Genomic DNA, 12,876 nt, shown 5'->3' with positions numbered 1-12,876 from the left:
GTCAGGGTCCCCTTTACCTTTACTTATAAGGAGGAGAACTGTGATCACACTTGCTGTGCCTAACTTTTACATGATGATCCAGTGGGGGCTTTGTGCACATATAACTGTGGGTTCATTGGGTGACTGCATGGAGGTCAACACTGAAGGGGTGGGGCGGGAACTCTCCTCTCTTTTCTCCATATCCCCACTTCACAAGTGGTCCTTAGAGTGACTTGTCTGCTGCACTCATCTGCTGTTGTCTGTGTTGGAATTGCTGGGTGCTGCTGGGGTCCCATCTGCGCCAAACTCTTATCAGTGGTGGATTTAGGGTATTGTGACTGGTTTGATTGCACTGGGCATGGAACTTTGGGGTGACACAAAGGGTGCTACAACTGTGATGTAGTAAGGAAGGTGAGAGGCAGGCGGGGGCACCAAATTTTGGCACTACATAGGGCGCTGCTGAAATTTGTGACCCCACAGCCTGCCACTGCTGTTATGAGTTTCGGAGAGTGGTTAGGCTGCATGCCTGAGACTGCCTTCTAAATCCAGCATCTAGTCATTAAGGTAACAAAGGGTGTGGCACGGAGGGGGCACCTGGCCTGCCTGTAGTATATGTGAAAAGGGTCTAGAAGTCTTGGTGGACCACAAGCTGAACATGAGTCATCAGTGTGATGCAGCAGCAAAAAAAGCTAATGCTATTCTAGGCTGTATTAACAAAAGTATAGTGTCCAGATCAAGGAAAGTAATGGTACCACTCTTTTCTGCCTTGGTCAGGCCACACCTGGAATACTGTGTCCAATTCTGGGCACCACAATTCAAGAAGGATGTGTGCAGAGAAGGGCAACCAAGATGGTCAAGGGTCTGGAAACCAAGCCTTATGAGGAACAGTTGAAGGAGCTGGGCATGTTTAGCATGGAAAAGAGGAGACTGAGAGGAGATAGGATAGCCATCTTCAAATATCTCAAGGGCTATCACATGGAAGATGGAGCAAGCTTGTTTCCTGCTGCTCAGGAGACTAGGAACAGAACCAGTGGCATCAAGTTACAGAAAAGAAAATTTTGACTAAACATCAGGAATAAGTTTCTGACAGTAAGACCTGTTCGACCATGCAGCTGACTCCCAAAAGAGGGGGTGGACTCTCTTTCCTTGGAGGTTTTTAAGTAGAGGTCATATGGCTATCTGCCATGGATGTTTTAACTGAGATTCCTCTGTTGCAGGGGCTTACACTAGATAACCCTCAGGGTCCCTTCTAACTCTATGATTCTATGTTTCTATGATTCTATCATAAACATCTTTGTAGAATCATGTCCCTGCATCTCAAGCCACACAAGTATAGTTTGGAGTGTATATAATGATAATCTCCAGTGCGGCATTTAAATCTTGAAATTAACTTTAAAAATAGATTTTAACTCCTCTGACTCCTTCACCAGATTCTGCAGCAGACATTTTGGCGCTCTGTTCTTGCCTGGAAGCAACATTACACCTGTGGGGAAAAACTCTCAACTGTAATCTTGAAAATTAGCATGCAGATATCTGCGTCTGTGTGTTCCCGTATGAACTGACCCAGACCCTGAACTCATAATCTGAGGCCCTTCTTTGTGTGCTCTTTCCATGAGATGTCAGGGGGGGTGGGGCATCAAGAGAATGGGCCTTTTCTGCAGTGGCTCCCTGCGTGTGGAATCCTCTCCCCAGGGAGGCTCAGCTCATGCCTTTGTGACATATCTTTAGGCACCAGGCAAAAACATTCCTCTCCTCCCAGGCCTTTGTCTTATTCAACCATCTATGGTCTTTTAAACCATATTTTTATTGTTGGGTATTGCTTTGTTTGTTATTGTATTAGGTATTTCTTTATACTGTGGTCTTTGAATGAATGGTTGTGTATAAATTTAATAAATAAACAATTAATACAGACCTGCTGAAGAATGCCGCAATTGATGAAGAATTGTGTGGTGCAGGTTATGCTACCATAGTTCAAATTGGAGCTTTAAATGCTTTGTTAAGCCTTTTCAGTGTTGTTGGTCCCCCATGTTCAGCTGCAGGTTGAGGGTTGAACCTGGCCCCCTAAGACCAGTCTTTTGATCCATTTTTTTCTGATGCTTCTTGCTCCAATCTTGGGTACAGAGTTTCCTGTGTGGAGAGAGGGCTTAGTACTAAGTAGTCAGCAATCGGCACATGAGTGTGCATGAGTATTTGCTGTGCTTGAGTATTTACTTTTCTATGTTGCGAAATGCAATAATGCAAGGAAAAGGGTGCATAACTGGATCCTCTGCTATGACCTGCAAGAAAACGATTAAGTGTGCGTGTGTGTGTGCAACAATTTTTTTTAATGGTTAGATTGATGTGAGTGTGTTGGGTGGTATCTCCAGCTGTTGCTCATGCTGTACTTTGTACTTTGATCTCTCCTGAAAGCTCATTTAGGACCTTGTTGTGTTAGAGGCTACTGCTGGCGAGAGGGGTGCATGTGTTCCTGGACGTCAAAGTTGTAAGAGCTCCCAGAGGTGGAAGAAATTGCAGACCAGAAGGATGGGCGGTTTACTCAACTGTGGTTTGCTGAGTGGAGCAGTCATTGGAGCAATTCTAGCCATCCTTGGAGGTGCCTTGATACCACTTGGAAACTATTTTATTGAGAAGACAGTAAAAAAGGTAACGAGCTTCTAAAAATCCTGTATATTTTGCTATTGTTTTCATACCCTCCTTGGTCTCCTAATGTGGTTATTACAGTGCCAACCCCCCAAACACACCTAAAACAAAAATGGGTTGGTGTGGGAAAAGAGTAAATCCTGTTCCAATACTAAAAATGAATTCCAGGATTGAGATGCATGCAGAAGTGTCCCAGTTCTATGCCCTTGTTATGCATTCTGCTTTAGCTTGTGGACTTTGAGTTTCCAGCTTGAAGTCCTCTTGTCTTTCTGATCCAGATACGACAGCCAATGTAACTTGTGATATTCAGATAAAGAACTTTCCCCAAATCAATCTACACCTATGAATGAGGGCGGGGGGAGGGAGAGAATACTAGATTGCAATTACCCGCTTCATTTTAAATGACTTCAGCACTCAATTTGTGGATAGGGTTGGGAGACCATTTTACCAAATCTAGCCAGGGAGAGGAGAAATTCAGCAGTTCCTTGTGAGTGGAGCCCACCATGTGGTGTCATTCTGGGGCATTTTGTGGCACGTGGAAACAGTGAAAAGTAGCCCTTTTCCTTGAGGAGGGTGAAAGAAAATAATATAAAAATGACTTCTGAGAAAATCCAGCTCTATCTGAAAATCAAAACTTTAATATCCCCATTCCATGCTCTTTGGTATGAATTTGGAATGCATTTAATGAAATTTGAAGTTTCAGGCTGGCAAGACCAAACTTTCCACACAACTTTCTTCTGGGCACCGGAACCTGGGGCATATTCCTAACCCCCACCCAACCTACTGAATGTTGGCATGCATCATATGTCAAACCGGACAATCTCTGCTTATGTTCAGAAACTCAGACACCATGATAAATGTTGACTGCTGTCATTGAATTCTTGTCGGCACCAGATGAGTGCAGATCAAACTGAGGAATTTGTTTTATTTTTGGTCCTTGGAGAAATTCATTTAGGATTGTTGGCATTTATTCACATGTGAATTTCAGTGTTCACCAAGGTTTAGATGTTCACTGTACACACTACAGCCCAACATTCAATTGTATGTTAACAAGAGCATGTTATTGAGGAAGTTAATTTGACTGCCCCCCCCCAATAATCTACATCTCAAATCTGTGAGCATACAGCTACTTTGGGGGATTTTGTGGGTGCTTAGGCATCCAGAGCCCCAGGGAATTGGCACCTATGGCACTGTAGATGACATTTGAAAAGTGTACAGTGGTACCTCGGTTTATGAACACAATTGGTTCCAGAAGTCTGTTCATAAACTGAAGCGTTCATAAACTGAAGCAACTTACCCATTGAAAGTAATGGAAAGTGGATTAATCTGTTCTAGATGGTCCGCGGAGTACTCAACCTGAAGCGTACTTAACCCGAAGCATGGGTGTAATTGGTTCCGGAAGTCAGTTCATAAACTGAAGTGTTCATAAACTGAAGCGACCTTTCCCATTGAAAGTAATGGAAAGCGAATTAATCCGTTCCAGATGGGCCCGTGGCGTTCGTAAACCGAAAATTCGTAAACTGAGGTGTTCATAAACCGAGGTTCCACTGTATCTGAAAAAGTGTGCATGCACACGAAAGCTCATACCAATGGCAAACTTAGTTGGTCTCTAAGGTGCTACTGGAAGGAATTTTTTATTTTATTTGAAAAGTGAATTTTTTTGAAATTTTTGAAACCCGGTTACAACAAGCCATGTGAGATCTTAGGGGGTGGAGTTTATAGTCACTTTAAAAACTACCCCCCCCCAAAAAAAATAGAACCCCACTGTAAAGTGCATTAAAAAACATTCCTTCCAGCAGCACCTTAAAGACCAACTAAGTTTTTTATTTTGGTAGAGCTTTCGTGTGCATGCAAATTTTGGTGCTCATACCAAAATAAAAAACTTAGTTGGTCTTTAAGGTGCTGCTGGAAGGAATTTTTTTTAAATTTTGTTTTGACCACGTCAGACCAACACGGCTACCTACCTGTAAAGTGCATGTTTATGTACTGCTGTGTGCTGAATTTCTCTGGTATCTTGTTCAAGAGCCAACATTTCATAACACTTATCTTTTTATCGGTAGCTAATCTTTATGGCACAATACTCCGTGGTTAGTTCCAGCACTCAGTCATAAAAACTAGAGAACTTTAAATACAGATTAAATGGGGTTCAGTCCGAGAAGATGGAATCAGCTGGTGGGATAGTGTATAAAGTGGGGTTTTGTTCAATATTAGCTGCGGCACAATTATTACTAAAGTGTTTTTTTCCAATAAAGCACTTTTGATTTCAATGACTCTTTTTGCTTGTACAGGGGCTCTTGGAGCAAAATGAGTTCCAATATCATGGATATTTTTTTTCAAGCATTGAGGCATCCTAAAATTTTAGAAAGCTAAATTCAAGCTGGAGGCTAGAATATTGTTGCTATTGATGTGTGTTTGCCTTCCTGATATGAAATACATTTCTTTGAACAGTGGTTTCCAAATGGGCTTTAAAAATGGGTTAACCCCCCCCCCCCACTGGAGTTACTCTAAACTGCTTGGGGTTCCTCCAATGACAATATCAAAGGTGTTTGCTTATAATTACTAGTCTTCTCGGAGGAAGAGGAAGAGGATGATTCTGGGATGCATTCTCAGTTCATGCAAAGTGATCATTAAGCCAAACAAGCTTGGCCAGATCTCCATATGAACTATATGTTACCTAGAACACTTCCCAGAAAGCTGGGCATTACTCAGCAGGTTAGTTATTTGTATAATGTTTTTTGTTGTTGAAACGCACACGGTGCTCCCAGAGGGTGGATGTTGTGGGATTAGTGCTATTAAAGAACGGAGGTTCCTTTTAAGCATCCACGTGATATTTTATTTCTTTGTTGACTTGTTTTTAATATTGTTTAGAGCATTTGCTGCCTGCTTTTTAGCCAAGAAGGCTCCCAGAATGATTTACGCACAATTGGTTAAAGCGGGGGGGGGGGACCCCTAGATCAATCTCACCCCCACCCTGGGACATACCTGCCAAGTTCCTCTCTGAAAAATAAGGGATCGGACTGGAAGTAGCAGACCGGAAGCAGCGCTGCCGCCATTTTGGAACTGGGCGGAGCATGCTCAGACGTGACTTTTGATGGTGCTGTGCCCAGTTCCAAAATGGCCGCCGCACGAGAAGTTGCGCTGCAGTCATTTTGGAACTGGGCAGAGCAGCATCAAAAGTCGCTTCTGAGCATGCTCTGCCCAGTTCCAAAATGGCTGCCATGCCAGAATAAACCGTGAAAAACAAAAAAAATCCATTTTTTCGGGTGGGGATAGCCAGAAAAACGGGGGTTTCCCGGGGAATACGGGAGACTTGGCAGCTATGCCCTGAGATCCAATGTGGCTTGTGAGGTCATTTCATCCAAACCACACACACCTGTCAATCAGTTGACATCACTCATGATATCAGCTGGTGGGTGGGAGTGTGGGGCTCAATTCTTCACTGTTGTGGGTGTCTGATCCCAGCAAAATTTAAATAGCTTAACAGTCTGCAGGTGATGTTTAAGCCCTGCATAATTTGGCCAAGCCATCTTTGGAAAAGATGTACACAGCCAAAGGAAGCAGCAAAAAACAAAGAAAAAAAAACCCCAAAACAAAAACCAAAACCAGGTCTGCTTGCTTTTAACTGCATGCACCTGATCTCTGGGAAAAGGCGACTGGTGGAAGCAAGCAGGCATCATTGCAGAAAGGAGAAGTATCATCTCCTCAGAACTGTTTTGGGGAGGATGGTTTGTGCAGAAGGGTTTATTGTTCTCGTTTCCCAGGGAGGCATGTATTGAAAAAGGGTTAAGTTCTGATCAGTTTTAGTGTATGTAGCTCCCTGGGAAAGTAAAAAAAAACAACAACCTGCTTTTGCAAGCATCAGTCTTCCCCAAGTGCTGTGGTGAGGGGCCCATCCACATACCAATCATGCCACACAATGATGGTATCACATGACTGACAGGTGGGTGGTCCCTCCCACATGTCAAAGTTGACCTGCCAGGCTGATCCTGACCAGCAACACTAAACAGCTGACTTCTAGTTGAGGCCAATTGGACCTCTGTAACATGACAGTGGTGCTTATGGGGCCTGAAACAATCCATTTAAGATTTATACCATTGCCAATCCAAAAACTAATAATAATAATAATAATAATAATAATAATAATAATAATAATAAAATTTATTTATACCCCGCCGGGCTCAGGGCGGCTAACACCAATAAAATGACAATAAAACATAAAAAGCAATTAATTAAAATACAGATTAAAATACAATATTAAAATTTAAAATGCAGCCTCATTTTAGTCCATAAATCCAGCCATGAGGGAGGAAAACACAGGGGTCAGACTAAGTCCGACCCAAAGGCCAGGCGGAACAGCTCTGTCTTGCAGGCCCTGCTGAAAGATGACAAATTATGTCTCTTCCTCATTTAGATACTGGGATTCCATATAAAATGTTTGGTACTGCACGTGGGAAATAGAGTTGGTATGAGCAGGGAGCCACAGTGCTTGGGAAAAAGTAGATCTTGGAACCTGAACACACCCACAAAGAGCACATTTTAAAATATTTACTGTGACCCACATGGAGAACAGTCTTTCGGTGTTAGGACTCAAAAGTGGATTGGCAGCATGGTACAGATCTCTTGGCTGATTGTGTTTGTGCCCTTGAACAGTCACTCAGTCAATACTTTTGAAGTGTTGCCAAAATACTGATGAAATTGTGTTCTACGGGGGCATTCTTGTATTCTTTGCAATTTAAATTACTTTGGGGCTTCTTTTTTTAAAAAGTTCAAAGGGAAGAATTCAACTTTGTCCTAAGGGAAAGCATTTTGGCTTGACTCAGATGGAACAATCCCAGCTTTCCTTCCTCTGTGTTTTGTTCCGGGGGTTCCCCAACCCACCAAGCCAATTTCAGGAGCACAGCAGGGCATGGGGTGAGGAGAGGGGGAAGCCCCATTGCTCAGGCAATTGCCTTTACACAGGGCTTCCGCTGATGGGACTTGTTAGTTAAATCCTGGGAAAATCTTTGAAAACTATTTGTAGGACATCAGCTTTTCTACCAAAGGAAGCTGAGGTCTGTTCAGCATGAGAACAGGGTTTGAGGAGGTTTGGAGTCCAATATTGGGGTCCAGCATTTCCAGTGCTATAAATTAAAAGTCATCATGACTTCTCCATAGAACTTCCTTAAGACATCTGTGGCTCCACTGCGCCACTCTTGTTTCCTGTGATTTTTGTGTGCCAATGAAACACAGCTTTGCTAATGTGTCAGATTTTCTTTTTCCCCCCCAGCCACCTCCCCTTCCATCCAGTCCCCCGTCTTCATCTACCTGTGTGATTTCTGCTTAGACGTTCTGCTCGATCTTGGAAACGTCTAAATATAGATTGTAAGCTTTGCAGAGCAGAATTGGACTCTTTGCATTTGTATGTTCTGTAAAGCATCACGCATGCTGATAGAGCTGCATACATTAAAGCAGAGGTTTTCAGCCTTTTTGAGTCCACGGCTCCCTTGACCAACTGCATTATTTCTGCGGCACCCCTGTGGGGCTCAGGAGCCCAGTTGTGTCACCCCTTGCCTGCAGAGCTGGCAGCCTCTCACCCTTTTTCAAACACCCTCCCTTGTGGAATGTTCTCCAGTGGCGTAGCGTGGGTTGTCAGCACCCGGGGCAAGGCAAGTAATTTGTGCCCCCTGCCCTCCTTGCCGCCCTGCCCTCCTTGGCTATAGCCCATGGGGCCATTGAAGTGGCTTTTATTAATTGCCCATTCTGGGGGGGGGGCTGGCTATTAATGAGCCTGTCAGATCAAAAGAAAATGGGGTCCTCCAGAAGCCTGGGTGGGAGTGGATCATTTCACGTGCTGGGCACAGCTTTCCTCCCCTATCCTGCTCCAGTCCTCCCTCAGCGCCCCTCACCCGCCTGTGTTTGCCAACGGCAGCCCCCGGGATGGCGTCCTGCGAGTGGGAAAGGCAGGCGCCTTGCCTCCCGGCGGACCCCAGCGTGCGTGCCGGGCGGGCACCTCTTGGCCAAGTCCCAGGAGAAGCGCCCCGAGGGAGAGCCGGCTGTTCGGCTGAGGGCAGCTCCCCCCGAGAGTCCTGCCCTTGGGGCGGACTTGCCAGGGTCGAAGAAGGCGCCTGTTTCCCTGCCGCTGCCTCCTTCGCTCTTGGTCCTCGCAGCCTCAGACCGCGCTCTCACGCTCGCTTCGTCGGCGCGCTCCTGTGCGCAGCGGCGACGGCGCTGTCGCTGCTGGGCGCGGCGCGGCTGAATTGGCTCCTCAGCCCAGCCCAGCCCAGCCCTGCCCTCGGCTCAGGCGGTGACGGGATACATGGGGCGGCAAGGGAGAGATGGGCGAGGGAGCGGGGCATAGGGCCTGGGCCCCGAAGGACAGAGGCTTCCGAGGGCGGACGGTGCCAGAGAGGGCGAGGATGAGAGAGCTGCGAGTGCGAGCGCCCCCCAGATGTTGCGCCCGGTGCAGCCGGCCCCCCTTGCACCCCCCACGCTACGACACTGATGTTCTCTCAGCCTCCTCTCCTCTCCTTTCTCCTTGGGAGTCCTCTGGGCAGCTCCTGCTTCCATCCCTGGTCTCTGAGCTGCACCCCACCCCCACCCTAAAGAGAGGCGCCTCCCAGAGGCACCATTCGCCTGCTGAGCTTATAGCCAGGGTTGCTGCAATAAATAGCTGTGAAAGCCTTTGAGAGGCAGAGACGTATGAGGGCATCAGAGGAGGGAGGGGAGGAAAGAGGGACAGAGGCCAGAGTTGTCTGCGTCACCCCTGACCAACATTCAGGGCACCCCAGGGTGCCACAGTACATTGGTTGAAAACCACTGCATTAGAGTGTTCAGCCTTCATCTTTGTTCTGAGAATCTGTGTTGGGGAAACCCTGGTAGTAACACTGTCTTCTGAGACTTTGCAGTACTTGGCTGTGTTTAAACAAATGCAATATAGCAGGCTGGTAGTTCTGAATAGAAGCTTCAAATTAAAGCGTAGGACTGCAGGGCAACCAAGGTAGGGCAATGTGAAAGGTCCAGGTGTGTATAGAGTATCATCCAAGAAACTAAGGTGTGCCCATATCTCCATTATTTAAGAGGCTGAACTGCAATTAATCTTCCCAGTAAGGGGTAATTTTCTTTAACCAGCTTAGGCTGGTGGCAAGAAAACGCAAAGGAAACTGAAACAGGCTTGTTTGGGGTTTTGGAAGTAGGGAAGGAGATTGCTAAGTGGAATTGGCACAAAGGTTTTAAATTAGATGGATGGAGTTTCTGTGTTCTCTTTTAGAAATGCGTTGGGAAAAGGGGCTTTTTAATGTGGCATTTTTGCCATATTTCCTTGAATTGCTTACTCCAGAATGAGCAGCCAAAGAGCCAAATTTTTATTGTCAGTCTGGATAATTATTTAGCACTACTGGAAGACATACCAATAGTACTGCAATGTGTGGTGCTATTTTATCAGTTTTGGCCTCCCCTTCTTATCTTTAAATAGTGGCTTGCTGAAGATTGACTAGCTTTACGGATTACTAGGGACAACATGGCCCAAGTCCTCTAGTCACTATACTGACACTGATTTTTAAGTGCCCCACTCTAAAGGAAACAAGACATAACAAGCAATATTATACACAGCACTCTTGGATCAGCTTCTTGATTTTCATATCCGATAGGCAGGATCTGGTGGGTTTTTTGTTTTGCAAAGAAAGCAGTTCTTTATGAAAACTTATTCTGCACACTGCTATCTACTGATTTGAAAAGTTGCCTGACTTTGCCCTTGGCTAGATAAATAAAATGACTGCAAGCTATTCTGAGATAATGACTTGAATTGCATAACTGACCTGGGTTACTCAGTTTATGTCCCTACCAAAACATGTAACAACAGTTAACTCATCTCTGTTCTGCAAAGTGAGAAAAAAGCAGCTCATGAGTGTCCTGGATCAGACTCCGAATCCAAGAAATACTATGGCCTGTGTAGTTCTATATCATGGAATTGTGGGTGATTTCCCCACTTCTTCCTCCATTTCATCTCCATATTTGATCCAGGGCCAATTCAGGGAGAGTGGCTGGCAGGAGGGCCAATTGACCAGGGCCTCAAGCTCAAAAGTGGACCTCAAATTTAGACACTTGTTAATGTTTTGGCATTTGATCGGTTTTGCAACTTGTTTTTTATGTGCATTGGACCAAAATGTGACACGATCTCTCAGCTTTGAGCTGCAAATTGTAGCAAGTAAGAGGTGTGATTTGGTAGAAGGCATAATTATTCTCTTAGCTGGTATGTCTCACAGTCCTCTTTTTGGGGTTTCTTATTCCGTCTTCATATGTCATTGTCTCTTATTTTTATTGTGGCAAGGGACCTCAAGGAGTGAAAGTGGCCTGGGCGTCTCTGGACCTCTGAGAAGTCTTGCATACATGTGTCTGGCACTGAGTCAAGCCCAGAACAACGGTCACATTAAACTGTAGCATAAAACAAGCCACAGTTTATTGTGAAGTTCTTGCAGTGCTCCTCCTCTACCCTTGCTGCTGCAATGTTGCAGATGAAAGAAGCCACAGACTGAATCTGGGCTCTTGGCTCATTTCTCTTCAAACCGTGAGCAGTAGCCGACTTACCAATCATGAGCCCAGATTCAGATGACACAACCAACCAGACTCTGGTTTGCTTCATTTGTTGGCATGACAGGATTGCTGTAGGAGCGTTTGAGTACCGTGCACGACTTTGCTGCTCTTTCACATTGCAATATAATTCATTTTACAAAAGCAACTGATGCGGAGCAAAAGTCAGTTATAGGCTAAATGTACATTTTTGCAAGGAGTAGCAAGACACTGTTGAAAACTGGAGGCAATTTTTGGCAATGTTAAAAGATCTTCAGAAACATTTTGGAACATATCTGACTCCTCACCTGTGAAGAATGGCTACATGTGTTGTAGAAATACATCAGTTGTATTTTAGTATAAATTTCTCCTCATCAACACATTTTTGCTTGCCATTTTGACTAACGTACACATTTCCCCAAATATATAATGCATTTTTGTATACTGTATTACTTTCACTTTTACATTAGCACGCTTTCCCCTAAAATATGCATTTTTGTAAATATTGTGTGGTTGGAGAACTGCACTGCAAAACTCATAGGAGCAAATTTTGAAAGATGGCCATTTTCATATTGCTTTGGCAAGTGCAAATTTGGTAGATGTACCTTTTGAATCTGAACCAAATAAAATTTCTCCACCCACCCCCTACTTTTGACTGCTGCAGTAGGATTTCCCTTGCAGACTAAAAAAACAACCTCATGTGTAGGTCAATAACTAGATGTACAGTCAACTGGAGTTGCTTCTGGCAGCGCTGAGTAAATAAGGAAGGAGCCCAGAATGCTCATCTAAATTAATTTTAGAATAAGCCCTCTTTCTGGCACTGGTTGCCATTTTGGCTCAGGGGTGGGAAAGGTGTTGCCCTCTGAGTGTTGCTGCACTGCAGCCCCCCTCATCCCTGACCATTGGGTCTGATGGAAAGTTCAACAAAACCTGGAGGTTCAAAAGTTCCCCATCCCAGGTTTAGCCTAACAATCCGAGTTTATTTTGCAGCCTTATTGCTGTAGCCGGATTCTGTGTTGCGCCCAGTAAGAAATGTCAGGAAGCAGTCAATGGAGACTCCGAGGTTTTCTCTTTAAAGGAGAAAGGCTTTATTTTGCATGCAAAGGCACTTGGTGAGCTAGTCACAAGCAAGTACAACAAAATGGTTTTCAAACTCAGTTCTTATACCTTTTTCTGACTATGTTTGTCTAAAACATAGACGCAAAGGCAAAGGTCAGAAACATCGACGCAAAGGCAAGGGTAACATAAACAGGGCTATAGGGGACCTTGGTGATCTGCGCATCCTCCCTCCTCCCTCACATCATCTATGCGTATTGTCAATTGCTGTCGAATTCATATCTCTGGCTGGCCCCGGTGCCCTTGGGTAAATTCCGTTTCTCCAGCAGGTAACGCATCATTCCCTTTGATAAGAGAATCCTTGCCAGGAATGTTTTCATTTTACAAGGCTGCTCTGTCTTCCTGTCAGTTCTATGCAATGCCTCCTTCTCAGGGGTTTTGTTTTACATCATTGGGGCCTCTGGCATAGCCGGGGAGGACAATAAGCAGCTGGACAGAGAATGATGCAGGGGGCATAGAGACAGTTTGGACTGTGAGCCAGGCCCTGCTTTGGGATTCCTAGGTCAACCTTTTCTCTTGGTTCCCTCTCTGAGCTTGTACTGGGATACCGGTAATACAGGGATATATTCAATATGCAGCACTAGTAAGCTGCGTTCA

At 45.0% G+C, this 12,876-nt stretch overlaps 1 protein-coding gene across 17 annotated transcripts in view; it reads left to right on the top strand.

Moving 5' to 3' along the window:
• The window catches only part of CD36 (CD36 molecule (CD36 blood group)), a 73,001-nt gene that overhangs the window by 26,912 nt on the left and 33,213 nt on the right, over window positions 1–12,876 (top strand). For 15 of the 17 annotated variants that reach the window (XM_088652035.1, XM_088652044.1, XM_088652043.1 and 12 more), the window contains one exon: window positions 2,389–2,622. The exons of the other annotated variants lie outside the window; for them this stretch is intronic. In XM_088652035.1, coding sequence (XP_088508161.1) covers window positions 2,503–2,622 — 120 coding nt within the window. In that variant the 5' untranslated portion in view covers window positions 2,389–2,502. The remainder of the gene's footprint in view (window positions 1–2,388; window positions 2,623–12,876) is intronic. 17 annotated transcript variants of the gene reach the window in all.

The sequence above is a fragment of the Zootoca vivipara genome, chromosome 9, assembly GCF_965207765.1.
Source record: "Zootoca vivipara chromosome 9, rZooViv2.hap1.1, whole genome shotgun sequence".
Lineage (NCBI taxonomy): Eukaryota > Metazoa > Chordata > Lepidosauria > Squamata > Lacertidae > Zootoca > Zootoca vivipara.
This window is presented reverse-complemented; position numbering and strand designations above follow the sequence as displayed.